Source organism: Aquarana catesbeiana, linkage group LG11 (assembly GCF_042186555.1).
Source record: "Aquarana catesbeiana isolate 2022-GZ linkage group LG11, ASM4218655v1, whole genome shotgun sequence".
Lineage (NCBI taxonomy): Eukaryota > Metazoa > Chordata > Amphibia > Anura > Ranidae > Aquarana > Aquarana catesbeiana.
The window spans coordinates 85,065,881-85,084,327 of NC_133334.1; the positions used below are offsets into that span (position 1 = coordinate 85,065,881).

An 18,447-nucleotide genomic window follows, 5' to 3' on the forward strand; every position below is an offset into this window, starting at 1 on the left:
AGTACAGTCTGGAATACCTTAGTTAGGAGCAGTGGAGCAGAGCCACCCCCTCTATGACCAAAGGATAGATTCATGCATTGCATGAATCTATCCATGGCCGCCACTGCCACCCCCTATTCAGGTGCCCGACCCCTTTTCGGGCGCCTGAATTACAGCGGAGGGGGGGGGGGTTTAAGCACCTGATTTGAGCCATAGGCTCTAATAGGCTTAAAAAAAAAAGGTGACCTGCAAGCGCCATGCTGGGCGCTCGCAGTTCACCTAGGTGTGTTAGACCAGCAAATTAATATTTGCTGTCCGAACACTGAACCGCCTCTCTGCCAATCAGGTGCTCGAGTCTGTTATCCATCACCTGATTGGCTGAAATAACAGGCGCTGTGATTGGATGCCTGACAGGAGGAGAGGACGGAGGAGAGGACGGGAAGAGACACATAAGGACACCGATCGAAGGACACCACTCACTGCCGTCATCCGCTGCCCCACTTAGACAGGGTAAGTGCCGGGCAGATGGCGAATGAGCGGGGGGGTCACAGTGGCAGCATTGTATGGTACAGTGGCAGCATTTGATGGGCAGAGTGGCAGCATTTGATGGGCAGAGTGGCAGCATTTGATGGCACAGTGGCAGCATTCGATGGCACAGTGGCAGCATTTGATGGGCACAGTGGGAGCGTTTGATGGGCACAGTGGCAGCGTTTGGGCACAGTGGCAGCATTTGATGGGCACAGTGGCAGCATTTGATAAGCACAGTGGCAGCGTTTGATGGGCACAGTGGCAGCATTTGATGGCACAGTGGAAGCGTTTGATGGGCACAGTGGCTGCATTTGATGGGCACAGTGGCAGCATTTGATGGGCACAGTGGCAGAATTTGATGGCACAGTGGCAGCATTTGATGGCCACATTGGCAGCCTTTAAAGGGCACAGTGGCTGCAATTTATGGGCACAGTGGCTGCAATTGATGGGCAGAGTGGCGGCATTTGATGGGCACAGTGGCTGCGTTTTGATGGCACAGAGGCTGTGCAATTGATGTTTTTTTTCAGTATTTTTCAGTTTGTTTGCACCCCCCAAAAATTTTGAGCACCAGCCGCCACTGGTTAGGAGCATTTTGAAAAGAAACTTGCCTATATAACACAATGATGAGATTTACACTGATATTTTAAAGAAGGGCATTAACCCCTTTTCTGCCACCAACATAAGGCCAGAGGTGGCTCTATGCTTTGTGAGGTCTTTGGCAAAACGTAGACATAAGGCCTCACTTACACCCATAATGGGAAAAATAATTTTGCAAGGCCTGCTTAAGTGAGACAGGGTTTTTAAAGCTTCTTGAGCACAGCAGTGTTAAGGTCCCTTAAAACTGGGGTAATGAGCAGGTGCATATCATGGGTTGTCAGCGCCCGGGGCCAGGCCAGGGGAGTGAGAGAGATGGGAGGCTGAGAGAGAAAGGGAAGGTGAGAGAGAAGGAAAAAGGGGTGGGGGGGTGAGAGAGAGAAAGGGGAGGTGAGAGAGATGGGGGGCTGAGGGAGAGAGAGAAGGAAAAGGGATGAGGGAGTGAGAGAGATGGGAGGTGATAGAGGGGAGGTGAGAGAGAGGAGGGGCTGAGAGAGAAAGGTGAGGTGAGAGAGAGGAGGGGCTGAGGGGGTGAGAGAGAGAGAAAGGGGAGGTGAGAGAGATGGGGGGCTGAGAGAGAGGGGGAAGGAAGAGGGGTGAGGGGGGTGAGAGAGAGAGAGAGAGAGGGGTGAGAGAGAGAGAAAGGGGAGGTGAGAGAGATGGGGGGCTGAGGGAGAGAGAGAAGGAAAAGGGATGAGGGAGTGAGAGAGATGGGAGGTGATAGAGGGGAGGTGAGAGAGAGGAGGGGCTAAAGAGAAAGGTGAGGTGAGAGAGAGGAGGGGCTGAGGGGGTGAGAGAGAGAGAAAGGGGAGGTGAGAGAGATGGGGGGCTGAGAGAGAGGGGAAAGGAAGAGGGGTGAGGGGGTGAGAGAGAGAGAGAGAGGGGTGAGAGAGGGGAGGTGAAAGAGAGGGGGGCTGAGAGAGAAAGGTGAGGTGAGAGAGAGGGGAAAGGGGTGAGGGGGGTGAGAGTGAGAGGGAAAAGGGATGAAGGGGGTGAGAGAGAGAGGGGGGCTGAGAGGGGGGTGAGAGAGGGGAGGTGAGAGAGAAGGGGGCTGAGAGAGAGGGCTGAGAGAGAGGGCCCAAAAGTAAGATAGTTCTAAGGCCTGGCTCATACATATGCAGGATATGATTCATGTGTTTTTGACACGTTTTGACGCGTTTTGCGTTTTTGGGAGGTGTCTGTTGTCTTGCAGGAAAAAACAGCAAAAACACAGCAGAAACACATTAAAAATGCAAGCTGCATTTTTGCTGTGTTGCCATTAAAGTCTATGGAACCAAAAATGCAACCTGCTGTGGGAAAAAAGTCCCTGGCCCTTTCCAAAAAATGCACCAGTGGAAAACGCACAGATGTGAATGTGACCCATAGGAAACCATGTTAAATGGACTTTAGTGCGTTTCTGAAAAAACGAAAATGCACTGAAAAACTCATAGGTGTGAACCAGGCACAAAAGAGCTCAGCTTTATCACTTCCTAGTAGTGCCAGAGCTTGCCTGCCTCTTCTTACACACTCCTATTGTCCATTGAAGCCTATAGCTATGGGCCAATAGGAAGGCATAGAGCAAGAGGGAATGAGCGTGGGGCAATAAGAACTACCTGAAAAGAGGACAGTGAAAGCTGATGTAGGTATGGACGAGAACCTTTGGGTGTCTGCATTTTGCACCCTTGGCAGTTTGTTATTTCTTTAACGTACCATGGCGAAAGGAGGTTAAACATGTTTGAGAGTTGTCTGCTGCTTTATTCTTTCCTAGATTATTTCAACTGCCATGAGTTTCTAAATAACAAGCATGACTATTATAATTGTGATAATACAAAACAGGATGGAGAGCGTGGTTGCAGCAATATTCATAGAATGGGCTGTAGATCCATAGCTATGGGCTCCGCTTCTGTCTCCCAGCTGCTTCTTATCCCGAGACTGCAAGACAGAAAAATAATGAGGGAATGACAAATTTTCGATCAACAGAATGCCTTAAACTCAAGACCAACTGGGTTTTAAAATAAACAATGACCTATAATATTGTCTTGACCGTCTATCTATATCTATCCATTGTATATCAGAAACCTGTTTTGAGATAGCATAGCATCACTATCCCTCTGAAAACACCCTGCGTTCCCCTTGCCTTCCCTCACAGCTATGAATTTCCTCCCCCATCTCCATCAGGTCTGAATTCCCAGCAATGAGGAATTTGGCAGATACGGCGAGTGAGCAGAGAAGGGAGGGGACTTTGAGAAATCAACTGTAGTTTGGACATTCTTGTCTTATAATGTAAACAGGAAATGGGGGTTTTCAGGCGCCAATAAACCATGGAAAATTCACAAAAATATTACGAAAAAATCAGAAATTAGAATTATCTACGCAAGAGGGTTACTAGATACATTGAAAATATGTATGCAGCATTGCAGCCTATACTGTAGCTCCTGTTTGGATTGTGTTACACTGGCCATACATTAACGTTTTTTTTCTTTCAACCATCAGGCTGAAGGAAAAAAAAAAATACCCGATTCACTCATCCACGCACTCGATGTGGATGGGGGAATCACTGTGCTACTGAGTTCTGACAGCAGAGTGCCTTCTGTACAACCAGACCGCCCATACATGGATTGAAATTTTTCCGGTTCCTGCTGGACCAGCCGAATTTTGATCCATGCATGGCCAGCTTTAGGGCCTGTTTACACATGTGGTCGCCCATAGGCGTGCGCAGCCTATTGCATTAGGGTGTGCACCTCAAACCAAAGCTAAAACACTCATGCATCTGTGTGTGTATGTATATATACATACACACACACACACACACACTCTTATAAATACATGTTAACAAACATTTTAAAATGTATTAAAACATTTTTAATTAAAAAAACATTTATCAATGTAAACAAACATAATTTTTTTAAATTATTAATTAAATAATCTTTTAACATACACAAAGCTTTTAAATAAATCTCTAAATCAAATAAGCAATTTTAAAAACTGTACGTTAAGTAGGATATTTTTTAATAAGTGTCATGTTTTAATATCCTGAATTGTATTTACTGCTTTAAATAAAATTGTTAGATTCCCCAGCAACAATAGATTCCCTCAGCAACAATAGATCTCCCAAGAACAAGACATCTCCTCAGCAACAATAGATCCCTCACGGCAACTATAGATTCACCAGCAACAATAGATCCCTCCCAGCAACAATAGACACCCCCCAGCAACAATAGATCCCTCCTATTAACAATAGATTCCCCCAGCAACAATAGATCACCCCACAAGAAAATACCCCCCAGCAACAATAGATCTCCCAGCATCCAGTATCAATATACTCTCCAGCAGCCAGCAGCATAAGCCCTCTCCCTCAACAGTAGTATTCTCCCATCAATAGGGATGAGCCGAACACCCCCCGGTTCGGTTCGCACCAGAACCTGCGAACGGACCGAAAATTTGTTAGAATAACGAAGAAAAAACATTAGAACCCCATTGACGTCTATGGGACTCGAACGTTTGAAATCAAAAGTGCTAATTTTAAAGGCTAATTTGCATTGTATTGTCCTAAAAAGGGTTTGGGGACCCGGGTCCTGCCCCAGGGGACATGTATCAACGCAAAAAAAACTTTTAAAAACGGCCGTTTTTTCAGGAGCAGTGATTTTAATGATGCTTAAAGTAAAAAAAAGTGAAATATTCCTTTAAATATCATACCTGGGGGGTATCTATAGTATGCCTGTAAAGTGGCGCGTGTTTCCCATGCTTAGAACAGTCCCTGCACAAAATGTCATTTTTAAAGGAAAAAAAGTCATTTAAAACTGCTTGCGGCTTTAATGTAATGTGGGGTCCTGGCAATATGGATGAAAATCAGTGAGACAAACGGCATGGGTACCCCCCAGTCCATTACCAGGCCCTTTGGGTCTTGTATGGATATTAAGGGGAACCCCGCACCCAAATTAAAAAAGGAAACAGCAGTATACAGGCTCTGTACTCTGAATAGCAGTATACAGGCGGTGCAAACAAGATAGGGACTATAGGTTTGTTGTTAAGTAGAATTTGTTTGTAATTGTGAACTGGTACATTTTTAACGTGTTTAGCTCCAGCCAAAAAATCTATTTTAAGCTTTTTGGAAAACATAGGCAAGGGTTATCACCCCTGTGACATTTGTTTTGCTGCCTGTGCTCCTCTTCAGAAGATTTCACCTCACTTTTTGTCCCAATGACAAATGTTTTTTGAAGATTTGGGTTTTTTTGTGAAACAAGGATTGGTGATCAAGCATCAGTGGAAAGGAGAAATTTTTTTCCCATATTAACTCTTACAGGAGAGAATTTCCCTTCCTAGGGGTAGATTTCATCTCACTTCCTGTTGTCTCCTTCTGTTTGCAAGTAGGAATCGTTTGTAAGTTGGATGTTTGAAAGTAGGGGCCTGCCCTATATGCTCAGCAGAAATTTTGGCCTTAGGTGTTGTTGTGGCCACAACACTGTAAGCCCTCACAGGGCCCTGCTGTGAAATATTAGATCAAGAATTGTAATTACATGCCCAACAGGGGCAGAAAAATTGGGCCTTTGGTGGTGGTGGTGGTGCTGGTGCCACAACACTGTAAGTCCTCACTCGCTCTTGGTGGGCGCAGAAATGGGCCCTGCTGTGAAATATTAGATCAAGATTGTAATTACATGCCCCTGTTGAACAGGGGCTGAAAAATTGGGCCTTAGGCACTGGTGCTGGTGCCACAACACTGCAACCCCTCACAGATACTCTAGTTGGAACGCAGGAACGAGCCCTGCTGCAAAGTATTGCATCAAAAATTCTAATTACACGCCCCTGTTAGACAGGGGCTGAAAAATTGGGCCTTAGGCACTGGTGCTGGTGCCACAACACTGCAACCCCTCACAGATACTCTAGTTGGAATGCAGGAACGAGCCCTGCTGCAAAGTATTGCATCAAAAATTGTAATTACACGCCCCTGTTAAACAGGAGCTGAAAAATTGGGCCTTAGGCACTGGTGCCACAACACTGCAACCCCTCACAGATACTCTAGTTGGAACGCAGGAACGAGCCCTGCTGCAAAGTATTGCATCAAAAATTGTAAGTACACACCCCTGTTAAACAGGGGCTGAAAAATTGGGCCTTAGGCACTGGTGGCAGCGCCCAGAACCAAAAATGTTCTTACAAGCTATCAGTGTGATCATTGAGGAGGAAGAGTTTAATTACTTAGGATAGTCACTCAGCATCAGCATAGGCAGTCTTTGAAGGGATCTGAGATTTCAAAAAAAATTATTCGGTTACATCAGCATCAGGTGCTTGGTAGCTGGTGGTGATCCAAGACTGATTCATTTTTATGAAGGTCAGTCGATTGATCGAGTCGGTGGACAGACGCACCCTGTGATCAGTTACAAAGCCTCCAGCAGCACTGAATGTGCGTTCCGAAAGAACGCTGGATGCAGGACAGGCCAGTAGCTCAATTGCATACTGTGCAAGCTCTGGCCAGTGATCCATCCTCAAGACCCAGTAACCCAGAAGATTTTCGGTGGGAAAGGTGTCCAAGTCAGATCTTGCCCCTAGGTATTCCTGTACCATGTAAAACAGACGCTGGCAATGGTTGCTGGAACCGATCATACCTTGGGGCTGCGGACTAAAAAATTGTCTGAACGCATCGGTCAGATGGCCACCTTCTCCACCGCTCCTTCTTTGACTGACCGAAGCCTCAGCAACACGTCCAGAAACAGGAGTTTGTAACCTCCCAGTCTCTGGGAACGCGTTGCACAGACCATTCTGCAAGGCCTCCCGAAGATGTTTCATCCTCTGCTCCCTCTGCGACGGCAAGATAAGGTCCGCAACCTTACCCTTGTAACGTGGATCAAGGAGGGTTGCCAGCCAGTATTGGTCCTTCTCCTTGATACCACGAATACGAGGATCCTTACGCAGGTTTTACAGGATCAGGGAGGCCATGCAGCGTAGGTTTGCTGAGGCATTCGGTCCGGAGTCCTCTGGGTCACTAAGGATGAAATGGTCCGCAGCTACCTCCTGTGTGCCAGGCTCCACCTCCATACTGACACAATCTTCCTCCTCCTCCTCCTCCTCCTCCTCTTCTTGTGTGATCAGCGGGCACGCAGGAACACTGTCTGGATAAAGGGAGCCTTGAGAGCTAAGGAAGTCCTCCTCTTCCTGCCTCTGTTCTGCCTCAAGTGCCCTGTCTATTATTCCACGCAGCGTGTGCTCCAACAGGTGGACAAGGGGGACAGTATCACTGATGCATGCACTGTCACTGCTCACCATCCTCGTGGCCTCCTCAAATGGTGACAGGACAGTGCATGCATCCCTGATCATGGCCCACTGGCGTGGGGAAAAAAACCAAGCTCCCCTGACCCTGTCCTGGTGCCATAGTCGCACAGGTACTCATTGATGGCCCTCTGCTGTGTGTGCAGCCGCTGCAGCATGGCCAACGTTGAGTTCCACCTGGTGGGCATGTCACAGATTAGGCGGTTCTTGGGCAGGTTAAACTCCTTTTGGAGGTCTGCCAGCCGAGCACTGGTATTATATGACCGGTGGAAATGCACACAGACTTTCCTGACCTGCCTCAGGACATCCTGTAAGCCCGGGTACCTGCCCAAGAACCGCTGCATCACCAAGTTATGGACGTGAGCCAAACAGGGCACATGGGTCATTTGTCCCTGTTGGAGGGCAGAGAGGAGGTTGGTGCCATTGTCGCAAACCACCATTCCTGCCTTAATTTGGCGTGGCGTCAACCACCTCTGAACCTGCCCCTGCAGAGATGACAGAACCTCTTCCCCAGTGTGGCTCCTGTCCCCCAAGCACACCAGCTCAAGCACCGCATGGCATCTTTTGGCCTGCATACTTGCGTAGCCCCTTGAACGGCTACGGAGCACCGCTGATTCCGAGGACAAAGCACAGGAAGAGGCCATGGAGGAAGAAGAAGAGGAGGGGGTGGAGGAGAGGGGTGTGTCACAATCATTAGTAGTGGCATTTTGGAGGCATGGTGGCGGAACAACCTCCAACACTACTGCACCTTGTCCTGCATCCTTCCCAGCTGCCAGCAGGGTCACCCAATGTGCGATGAAACTTAGGTAATGTCCCTGTCCATGCCTGCTGGACCATGAGTCAGCGGTAATATGCACCTTACTGCTGAACGCCCTGTCCAGCAAGGCATGGACATTGCCTTCCACATGCCGGTAGAGAGCCGGAATCGCCTTCCGTGAGAAAAAGTGGCGTTTGGGTACCTGCCACTGAGGAACCGCACATTCCACAAACTCACGGAAGGGGGCAGAGTCTACCAACTGAAAAGGCAGCAGTTGAAGTGCTAGCAATTTTGCCAAGCTAGCATTCAACTGCTGGGCATGTGGATGGCTAGGAGCGAACTTCTTTCGGCGGTGCAGCAGCTGGGGCAGGGAAATTTGCCTCGTACAATCTGACGTCGGTGTACCGAAAGCAGATTGCCCAGAAGATTGACACACCTAATTCTACACCTTCATTCCTCTCAGTGCAGGTCTCAGAGAACACTGAAGGTATAGTGGGGTTGGAGATCTTAGCTGATGAGGAGCAAGGAGAGGTCCTCTTTGTTCTTTGGTGTGGGTCTTTTAGATATGCTTGCCAACGAACTGCATGTCAGGTCAACATATGTCTGGTCAAGCATGTGGTGCCCAAGCGGGAGATGTTTTGGCCACGCGAGATACGCTTGAGACATATGTTTCAAATAGTAGCGGTGCGATCTGATGCACTCGTCTCAAAAAAGGCCCACACCAAAGAACTTTTGGAATAACATGCAGAGACAGCAGTGCCCTGCACATGCGGAGCTTTGGGGTGTGATGCAGTCAGTGTGCTGCCCTTAGGCTGGCCCCTGGAGGGCATCCTGCCTGATGTGCCTCCTCTTCCTCCTCCTCTCTCCTATCAGGCACCCACATTGAGTCAGTGACCTCATCATCCCTTCCCTCCTCTATAGTGGAGCAAACCTGGCAGTATGCTGCAGCAGGGGGAGCATGACTGCCAGATTGCTGTCCTTCTTGGGCACCCCCTCTGTCCATGCTCACGTTACTGCCTTCATCTAGCTCAGTATCATCATCAGAGCCTTCTAAACGCTGGGCATCCTCCTGGAGCATATACCCAACACTGTGGTCAAACAGTTCGAGGGACTCCTCAGGAGGACATGGTGGGGCTAGGGAAGGAGTCACTGATGCCATTGAGCCGAGGGAATAGGCCGCGTTGGCAGCTGCTTTGCCAGACAAAGTACCCTGAGCATGGGTGAGAGAGGATGAGGAGGATGAGGACGGCTTGGTCATCCACTCGACCAAGTCTTCCGCATGTTGCGGCTCAACACGGCCAGCTGCCCAAAAAAAAGGCCAAGCGTGTCCCACGGCCACGTGCTGATGAGGATGCACCGTCTCCACGACCAGCACTGTTGCCTCTAGACACAGAGCCTGCTTGCCCTCTTTTATTGGCTTGTGACTGTCTGCCTCTCCTTGTTGGCCTTCCAGTCATACTAATGGCCTGTAGCTGCACTAAGCTGGGATATATATATATATATATATATATATATATATATATATATATATATATATACTGATACTGCAGCTAGCAATATCAACTGCCTGCCTGTAGTATGAGAACACCACCAACCTTCTACAGGTAGCTTTAGCTGAACACTGTGCAGAGTTCGCAAAAAACTAACTTGTAGCTTATTTAGCTGCCTGCGGTAGTGATAGGATCAGGAAAACACCACCAACCTTCTACAGGTAGCTTTAGCTGAACACTGTGCAGAGCTCGCAAAAAAATAACTTGTAGCTTATTTAGCTGCCTGCGGTAGTGATAGGATCAGGAAAACCCCACCAACCTTCTACAGGTAGCTTTAGCTGAACACTGTGCAGAGCTCGCAAAAAACTAACTTGTAGTTTTAGCTGAAAACTGTGAGGACGCACTACACTAACTTGTAGCTTTAGCTGAACACTGTGAGGAGGACTCACTACCCTAAATTGTAGCTTTAGCTGAACACTGTGCAGAGGTCACACTAAACTAACTTGTAGCTTTAGCTGAACACTGTGAGGAGGACGCACTACATTAACTTGTAGTTTTAGCTGAACACTGTTCAGAGGACGCACTACACTAACTTGTAGCTTTATCTGAACACTGTGCAGAGGTCGCACTACACTAACTTGTAGTTTTAGCTGAACACTGTTCAGAGAACGCACTACACTAACTTGTAGCTTTAGCTGAACACTGTGCAGAGGTCGCACTACACTAACTTGTAGTTTTAGCTGAACACTGTTCAGAGGACGCACTACACTAACTTGTAGCTTTAGCTGAACACTGTGCAGAGGTCGCACTACACTAACTTGTAGTTTTAACTGAAACTTGTAGTTTTAACTGAACACTACACTGTTCAGTTAAACTACATGTAGCTTTAGCTGAACACTGTGCACAGGTCACACTACACTAACTTGTAGCTTTAGCTGAACACTGTGAGGAGGACGCACTACCCTAACTTGTAGCTTTAGCTGAACACTGTGCAGAGATCACACTAAACTAACTTGTAGCTTTAGCTGAACACTGTGAGGAGAACGCACTAAACTAACTTGTAGTTTTAGCTGAACACTGTGCAGAGGTCACACTAAACTAACTTGTAGCTTTAACTGAACTCTGTGAGGAGGACGCACTACAATAACTGTAAATAGTCTAGCTGCCTGACTGTGGTACTAACAGGATCAAAAGAACACCAGGCTGCCTGAAGCCACTCACCTGCCACTATCCAGGCTAGTCCTCTGCTAATAAAGGGCCGGAGGGGCGGCGGAGTGCAGATGTAGATCACTCTGCCGGCGCCTGCAGCCGGAACTATAGAAGCTGCATCAGCAAATGCGGCTCCCGGCTGGGTTACTCCACGGCTGTGGTCCTAGTTCCCTCCCTACTCAATCCTCCCACTTGCAGCACACAGCTGTTTTTGCTGGCCGGACCCGACCCCAGGCAGTGTTGGTGACTGAGTTACACAGGGACATGTTGCAGGTAGTCAGCACAAAACAAAAGGTGTGAAACACAGACAGAGCACAGGGATGATTAGGGTGTGCCTGGGCACACCCGGAACACCCCGTGGGCATACCTATGTGGTCGCTATTGCTGCCCCTCTTAAAAGCGATGTGCAATTAATTGCTGTTCAGAGGCATTTGTAGGGCAGCTTGGAAGCAATATGCCACCCCCCTGGACACCTATTTTAACCGTTGAAAGCCACATGCATTACGCTTTGTTGTAGGGTGGTGGTGGGGTGGCCCTATTCACTTAAATGAATCGTGTATGGAGGCAATGATGTCCACCAAACATGATCCATGGTATACATTTGAGCTGTGCCACACCACGAGCACAACAGTGTATACTAACATGGTCAGTGGTCATGTTAAGTTTCCGGTTGACAGTTGGGGGTGGTAAAAATAGGCAGCTGAGCTGTGATTGGCCACATATGTAAACAAGGCCTTACTTTACATCTAGATGGATTTGTATTTTGAGGAAATTTGATACACTTTATCCCAGATTGCTTATATTGGAAAGGCCCAATATGCCTCAATACAGTTGTTCAAGATCAGTATCAGTTAACTTTTTCCTGAAGTAGTTTACCTGTCTTTATTGTTGTACTATGTTTTTTTCTTTCTATAACACTTGTTTATATCAATTGCCTTGATATACATCTGACTTTTTTGGTGTTTCACACCCATAAGCCCTACACTTTTTTATCTTTATTCACTTTGGACTTTGTTTGTTTTAGTGTCAGCAGCTGTATATATTTCATTATTTTTGGTTTTTTAGTGGTTTAGCGCAGCAATTTTTCACGTATTTTCTCCCACATGCCTTTTCGCAAACTCAAAATGTGACATTTTGTTTTTTGCTGAAAGTAATGGCTTTCTTCTGGCCACTCTGCCATAAAGCCCAACCCTATGGAGCGTATGGCTTTTTGTTGTCCTATGTACAGATACTCCAGTCTCTGCTGTGGAACTCTGCAGCTCCTCCAGGGTTACCTTAGGTGTCTGTGCTGCCTCTCTGATTAATGCCCTCCTTGCCCGGACCATGAGTTTTGGTGTGCGGCTGTCTCTTGGCAAGTTTGCTGTTGTGCCACGTTCTTTCCATTTAGTTATGATAAATTTGATGGTGCTCTTAGGGATCATCAAAGATTTGGATATTTTTTTTATAACCTAACCCTGACTTGTACTTCTCAACAACATTGTCCCTTACTTCTTTGGAGAGTTCCTTGGTCTTCATGGCAGTGTTTGGTTAGTGGTGCCTCTTGCTTAGGTGTTGCAGCCTCTGGGGCCTTTCAAAAAGGTGTGAATATGTAATGACAGATCATGTTACACTTAGATTGCACACAGGTGGACATCATTTCACTAATTATGTGACTTCTGAAAGTAATTGGTTGCACCAGAGCTTTTTATGGGCTTCATAACAAAGGGGGTGAATACATACGCACATGCCAATTATCATTTTTTTTATTTCTGAAAAATAGTTTTAAGTATATATTTTTCTAATTTTACTTCAACAACTTAGACTATTGTGTTCTGATCCATCACATATAATTCAGTTAAAAAAAACATTGAACTAAAGGCTGTAATGTAACAAAATAGGTAAAAAGCCAAGGGGGGTGAATACTTTTGCAAGGCACTGTAGATAAGGATGTATACCCATCTGTCTTCTTGATTCCTGGAGTAGAGACAGGGGTCTGTTTTACTTCTTGAGAATCCCTCTATGGTAAGCACTTCATTCACTTTCTCATTGCACATCCTTGCAGATTGCTTAAGAAGATGCTCTTCTGAAGTTTATACACAAGGTTGTCTCCTTGCTCAAACCCTGGTGATTGCTCCATGTAGAGATCTTCCTTAATGTCTTCATATAGGAAAGCAGTTTTAACGTCTAGGTGTTTAACTTGCATGCCCTTCCCAGCTGCAACACTAATGCCCCGTACACAAATGTTGGATGTGAGCTTATTGGTGGAAAGTCCGACCGTGTGTATGCTCCATCAAACATTTGTTGTCGGACTTTCCGCCAACAAATGTTGGCTAGCAGGTTCTCAAATTTTCTGCCAACAAATGTTTGTCGTCGGACTTTCCGATTGTGTGTACACAAGTCCGTCGGACAAAAGTCCACGCATGCTCGGAATCAATTACGAGCCGGAGATATAACTAGCGTTCGTAATGGAGATATCACGTACGTCTTGTACGTCACTACATTTGTAATTGTTGGCCAACATTTGTGTGACCGTGTGTATGCAAGACAAGTTGGAGCCAACATCCTTCGAACAAAAATCCACGCTTTTGTTGTCGGAAAGTCCGATCGTGTGTACGGGGCATTAGAAGCGCTCTGATGGTGGAGTGTTTTATGACGGGAGTGAAAGTTTCATCATAATCATCACCGAATTTCTGGGAGTAACCCTTGGCAACTAGTCTGGCTTTGTATTTGTGGATATTCTCTTCTGTGTCTGACTTTTCTTTGAAAGTCCACTTACTTCGTATAGTTTTGCGGTTAAGAGGGAGCTCTGTGAGTGTCCAGATTTTATTGAAGTGACTTTAATTCTTCTTCTGCTGCCTTTCTCCATTTATTGGCTTCATGTTTTGGCAGTTTTTCTATGTCTTCCCAGGATGTTGGTTCAAGTATGCTGTGTGTTTTGGCAGTGTATGACAGTTTGTGGGGTGGTATCACCTTTGTAGTCCAAGTGGATCTTCTGAACTCAGGCAGTTCAGCAGGATCTGGTGGGGAACTTGGTTTAGGCACTGTGAGTTCCACCTCTTGTTCTGACTCCTGCACAGGTTCGCTTTGGTCAACCTTTTTTTCTGGATTGCTTGGCCTATTCACTTCACAGCTTTCAGGGATCAGTGTTTCTGGTGATGGGCTCTCCTCAAAATAAACACTATTTCTTATTGTCACATTGTCAGTCTTTGGGTGTAGGATTCTGTAACCCTTAGTTTGCTTGCTGTAGCCTGCTAAAATGACCCCTATGGCTCTGTTCTCCAGTTTGGATCGCTTTTCAATTGAAATATAGGCATATGCTTTACATCCAAACACTCTGATGTGCCTTATGCTAGGCTTCGATCCATGCCACATTTTGAATGAAGTACTTTTAATGACTTTTGAGGGTAGTCTGTTCTGTAGGTGGGTGAGGTAGGTTGGCTTCCGACAATATGCATCTGGCCATTCTATAAGAGTGCGATTTTTCCTTTCAGCTACACCATTTTGTTCAGGAGTGTATGGTGTGGTTGTCTGGTGTACTATTCCTTGTCTCTTCAGGTATGAGGCCACTTCTTTGCTCATGTATTCTCCACTATCGTCGGTGCATATTATTCCTGGTTTCTGTTGGAATTTGTTGCTAGACATGGCAACAAACTCTTAAAGTTTCTCTGATGTTTCATTCTTGTGTTTCATCAGATAAGTAGTTATGTACCTGGAATAATCATCAATGTCATCAGTAGATATCTGTTCCCGCCTGATGTGGGAGTTTTCATTGGACCGCATACGTCACTCTGTATGAGCTGCAGGGGGTGGGTAGTTTTTCTTTGAGTTGCCTGTGGAAGGGGAGCACGTGTGGTTTTTGCTTCAATACAGCACTTTGCAAGGAGCTATTGTCAAATCTTCTGATAAGCCTCTCTTTAAAATGCTCTGTATAGCTGCTGGACTTCTGTGCCCCAGCCGCCTGTGCCATAAATGAATACATTTGTTGTGTATGTCATTATTAGAGACTATATTGGCTTGCTGGTCTGTGGTGATGAGCCTGTATAAGTGATCATCTAGTTTTTCTTTTGCAAGGAGCCACTTATTATTGTGATTCGTGCATTCATCACCCTGGAACTTAACTGTGAGACCATTGTTTGCAAGACTTTTCACTGATAGAAGTCGGCCTTCTAGTTCTGGAACATACAGCACTATCTTTACAAGGATACTGTGGTGACCTCCTCCTGGGTGGTGTAATGCAGTTCAGGAAACCCTGGCCTTTACCTTCTGAAGTGATGCTTTTCCCTTTTCTAGGAAAACTGTCTTTTGCACTGTAATCAATGTTTATAAAGAAGGTCTCATTGCTAGTCATGTGGCTTGTCGCACCTGAGTTTATGCACCAGCTGCATGGCTTGCTGCTCTGTGTCACTTTAAAGGTGCCACTCCATGATGTGTCTGCAGTATCCTTTGTGGTTGCTTTGACTCTTTCTTTTGTGGATAGCTCTAGCTTTCGCTGCTTGGCTTTCCAGATAGAACAGTCCTTTTTTAAGTGACCAGTCCTATTACAGCAAAAACAGGCTCTGCTTTCTTTGCTGTGTTTTGTGCCTTTGTACATCTTAAGAGCTTTGTCATCATGGTGCATATTTTCTTTCCTTCTGTCATATTCATCAATTAATTTGCCCTTGACATATTCCAGTGTCAGCTCCTGCTCGGGTCTGGTTTTTAAAAGATTAATAAGAGCAGTATATGTTTCTGGAAGGCTGCAGAGGAGAAGGGCAAAAATATGGTTATCTTTGATGTCCTCTCCAATGGCACGCAGCTGCTCTATGATTTCTAGCATAGCTTTCACGTGGTCACACATATGCTGGCCTTCTTCTAGTCTCATCTTATAAAGCCTTCTTAGTAGAGAGAGCTTACTGTTAAGGCTTGAACACTCATGAAGTTTTTGCAATGAGGTCTACATACCTTTGGCCGTTTTCTCTGTTCTTATGTGGCTAATACTACTAAGCTTATAGTCGCATTTGCCTGCCTGTCTTTTCTGTCCCATTCCTCTGTCTATCCGTTTGTGAGTCTGTCTGTATTCAGCACTTGCTACAAGTCGTCCTTGTTAAGAAGCATTTCTAGTTTAAACTTCCACAGCTGGTAATTGGCATTGTTCTGAGTCCTGCTGCTGCATCCAATGACACAGACAGCAGGACTCGGCCCCGCCCCCCACTTCCGTGTCAAAGGTTTTGATTGACAGCAGCCAATGGCTCCTGCTTTTATCAATCTGTCCAATAAGGTGAGCGACAGTGGCTGGAGCCGCTGTGTTTGTGCGCAATGCTGGATCGGATCGGACTCAGGTAAGGGGGGGGGGCTGCAGCACAGAAGATTTTTCACCTTAATGCTAAGAATGCATTAAGGTGAAAAATCTTAAGGCTTTGCAACCATTTTAATTGTCCCCGCTCAAGCTATCAAGGTCCAATAAGTTGGATGCTACTGACTAGTGAGGGTGCAGGCTGGGGAAAGGGATGTCCAGACCCAAAGCATGTTGTAGACATAGGAAGAAAGAGCCTGACCACCGCACACCTCACCTGCCTTGAGTGGTTAGCAGATAATAGCAGCCTCAATTTATCCAGACCATGTCCCCAACATGTTTCCCCCGCCCCCCAGGGCTTAATCATGAATCCATGATTAAACTCTGGGAACGGGGCGTGGCCTGAATGAATCAAGCTGAGGCTGCTTTTACCTGTTAACCACTCAGGGCGGCCGAGGTGAGCGGTGGCTGGGCTATCTCTTCCTATTTCTGCAAAGTTTTTGTTTTTAGTTCTTGTCTTTAGATCTGTTTTTCCACTGCCTGTAGTAAGGGGACAACACTGTATGTTCTGCAGTAAAATCATACAGCAATGCTGTCACACTGTGTGGTAGAGGGTAGTTTAAATAGATATGTAGTTTAAGAGTAACTAACAAATACAAGCCAATCCAAGCTAAGGCTGGGGAAGTTTTGGAAAATAATATATACTGTATATTCTACTTTTGCTTATTAATAAATAGAGAAGGGAAATGTCTACATAATCACTATACATGCATTTTTGTCGGCCCTGCTCAGTTTGCCTCTCCTGGACAACTGAACATCTTCCCTTTAGGTAATGAAGATGAGAAGAGGGAGATATTCTGTAGTCCAGCAGGTGAGTGCAGCAGAGGCACTATGTTGTCAGAACACAACAGAAAGTTAGGGATCACAGGATTCCTAGCAGATCAACCATTATTAGGGAAATGTATTTCAAAGATGTAATGCATATGGTATTTTTTATTTTATTTTGTCCAGATGTACACTTTAAGTTCATCAGGAGGCTTTTCATGGTGGGGATTATCACATTCCTTCCCTAGCACAAGAAACTTTTTTTTACAGTATATTTTGACTAGAGTTCCATTTCAGGGCCCCCAATGTCAACTTGTTCCACCCTCTCTGTTCCCTTGCGTAAATCTGCTGATGCCAAACAGCTACCCCCTCCTCTACTACAAGTAGCACAGACCATCCCCTTCTGGGAAATGACCGTTAACCACAGCTGGAGAAAATTAACACAAATGTCAGTCTTATGTTTCGTACATATCTTGAAATGAAATTTTGTTTCCAATAGAATACATTCAGTACCTGTCCTTCTGTACTGCACAGCAGTAAACAGCAGTAAAAAGGTTATACACATAATGGAAAGTTGGGTACTACAAGAGTTTGTTTTTTTAAGAGGTTGCTTTGTAAAATACTTATATAGTAATTCAGATCTGTTAACGGTAGAAAGATTCATTGGGAATTACTATATTTTAATATGACGTGGTTAAAAAAACAATCTTACCTTGATGGAAAATACAAGAGCAATCAACCCAAGACAGAGGATGTTCATGTACATGGTATTAAACAGTGACCAGATGAGATGGTCACGTACTGGGGGGATCTCTGGCAATATTGTCACCACAGTGATTTGGCTTGGCTGGCTCAGGATGTTCCGCAACTCTTGCATTTCTTTTGGCTGCTTGTTGCAACTCTCACTGTAGCTTGGTGGAGGATAAAGTTCACATACATAATCTCTGGTCTCCATCATTTCAGCTCAGCAGAGTAAATGCTAGAAAATTATTTTTTGCAGGTTTTTTTCCAAAGAAGCTCATACGCAGAGCAGGAAAAACAATAATATGGAATGTTATGGGAGGGAAGTTACATTCCTTTTTGCATTTGGCAGGAAGACGGAATAAAAAAGTTCAACAGCCTTTCACTTTGGAAAAGAATACTGTATGTGTTATGATGAAACAAACCAGCAGCGTAACTACAGAGCATGGGGCCCTTTTTAAAACCTAGGGAAAGTAGAAGAGCTGCCAGCATAGTCAGTACACTATTAGGAAACAGTGTTGTAGATAAACCTTGACAGGGAAGGTGGGGGGGCAGAGGCAGGGAATTAACTTAGGCCTTTACATCTTATGTCGCGTACACACGGTCGGAATTTCCGACAACAAATGTTCGATGGAAGCTTGTTGTCGGAAATTCCGACTGTTTGTAGACTCCATCGGACAGTTGTTGACAACTAAAATTTGAGAGCTGGATCTCAAATTTTCTGACAACAAAATCTGTTTTCGTAAATTCTGAGGGTGTGTGGACAATTCCGACACACAAAATTCCACGCATGCTCTGAATCAAGTATGAGACGGAAGCGCTCGGTCTGGTAA

The 18,447-nt window shown here is 45.7% G+C and overlaps 1 protein-coding gene across 1 annotated transcript; it reads right to left on the minus strand.

Moving 5' to 3' along the window:
• Positions 1-2,814: 2,814 nt before the first annotated feature.
• Positions 2,815-18,046, minus strand: LOC141112159 (dispanin subfamily A member 2b-like). Its single transcript, XM_073604679.1, has 2 exons — positions 17,586-18,046; positions 2,815-3,012 (listed from the first exon to the last, which is right to left on the minus strand). The coding sequence occupies exons 1-2, from the start codon at positions 17,829-17,831 to the stop codon at positions 2,872-2,874; spliced, it is 387 nt and encodes a 128-aa protein (XP_073460780.1). The 5' UTR covers positions 17,832-18,046; the 3' UTR covers positions 2,815-2,871.
• Between the last annotated feature and the right edge of the window lie 401 nt (positions 18,047-18,447).

Coding starts and splice junctions, on each gene's coding strand:
- LOC141112159 (XM_073604679.1), bottom strand. CDS start 17,831: ATGATGGAGACCAGAGATTATGTATGTGAACTTTATCCTCCACCAAGC. Junction 3,013..17,585: donor CTCTTGTATTTTCCATCAAG/GTAAGATTGTTT, acceptor TCTGTCTTGCAG/TCTCGGGATAAGAAGCAGCT.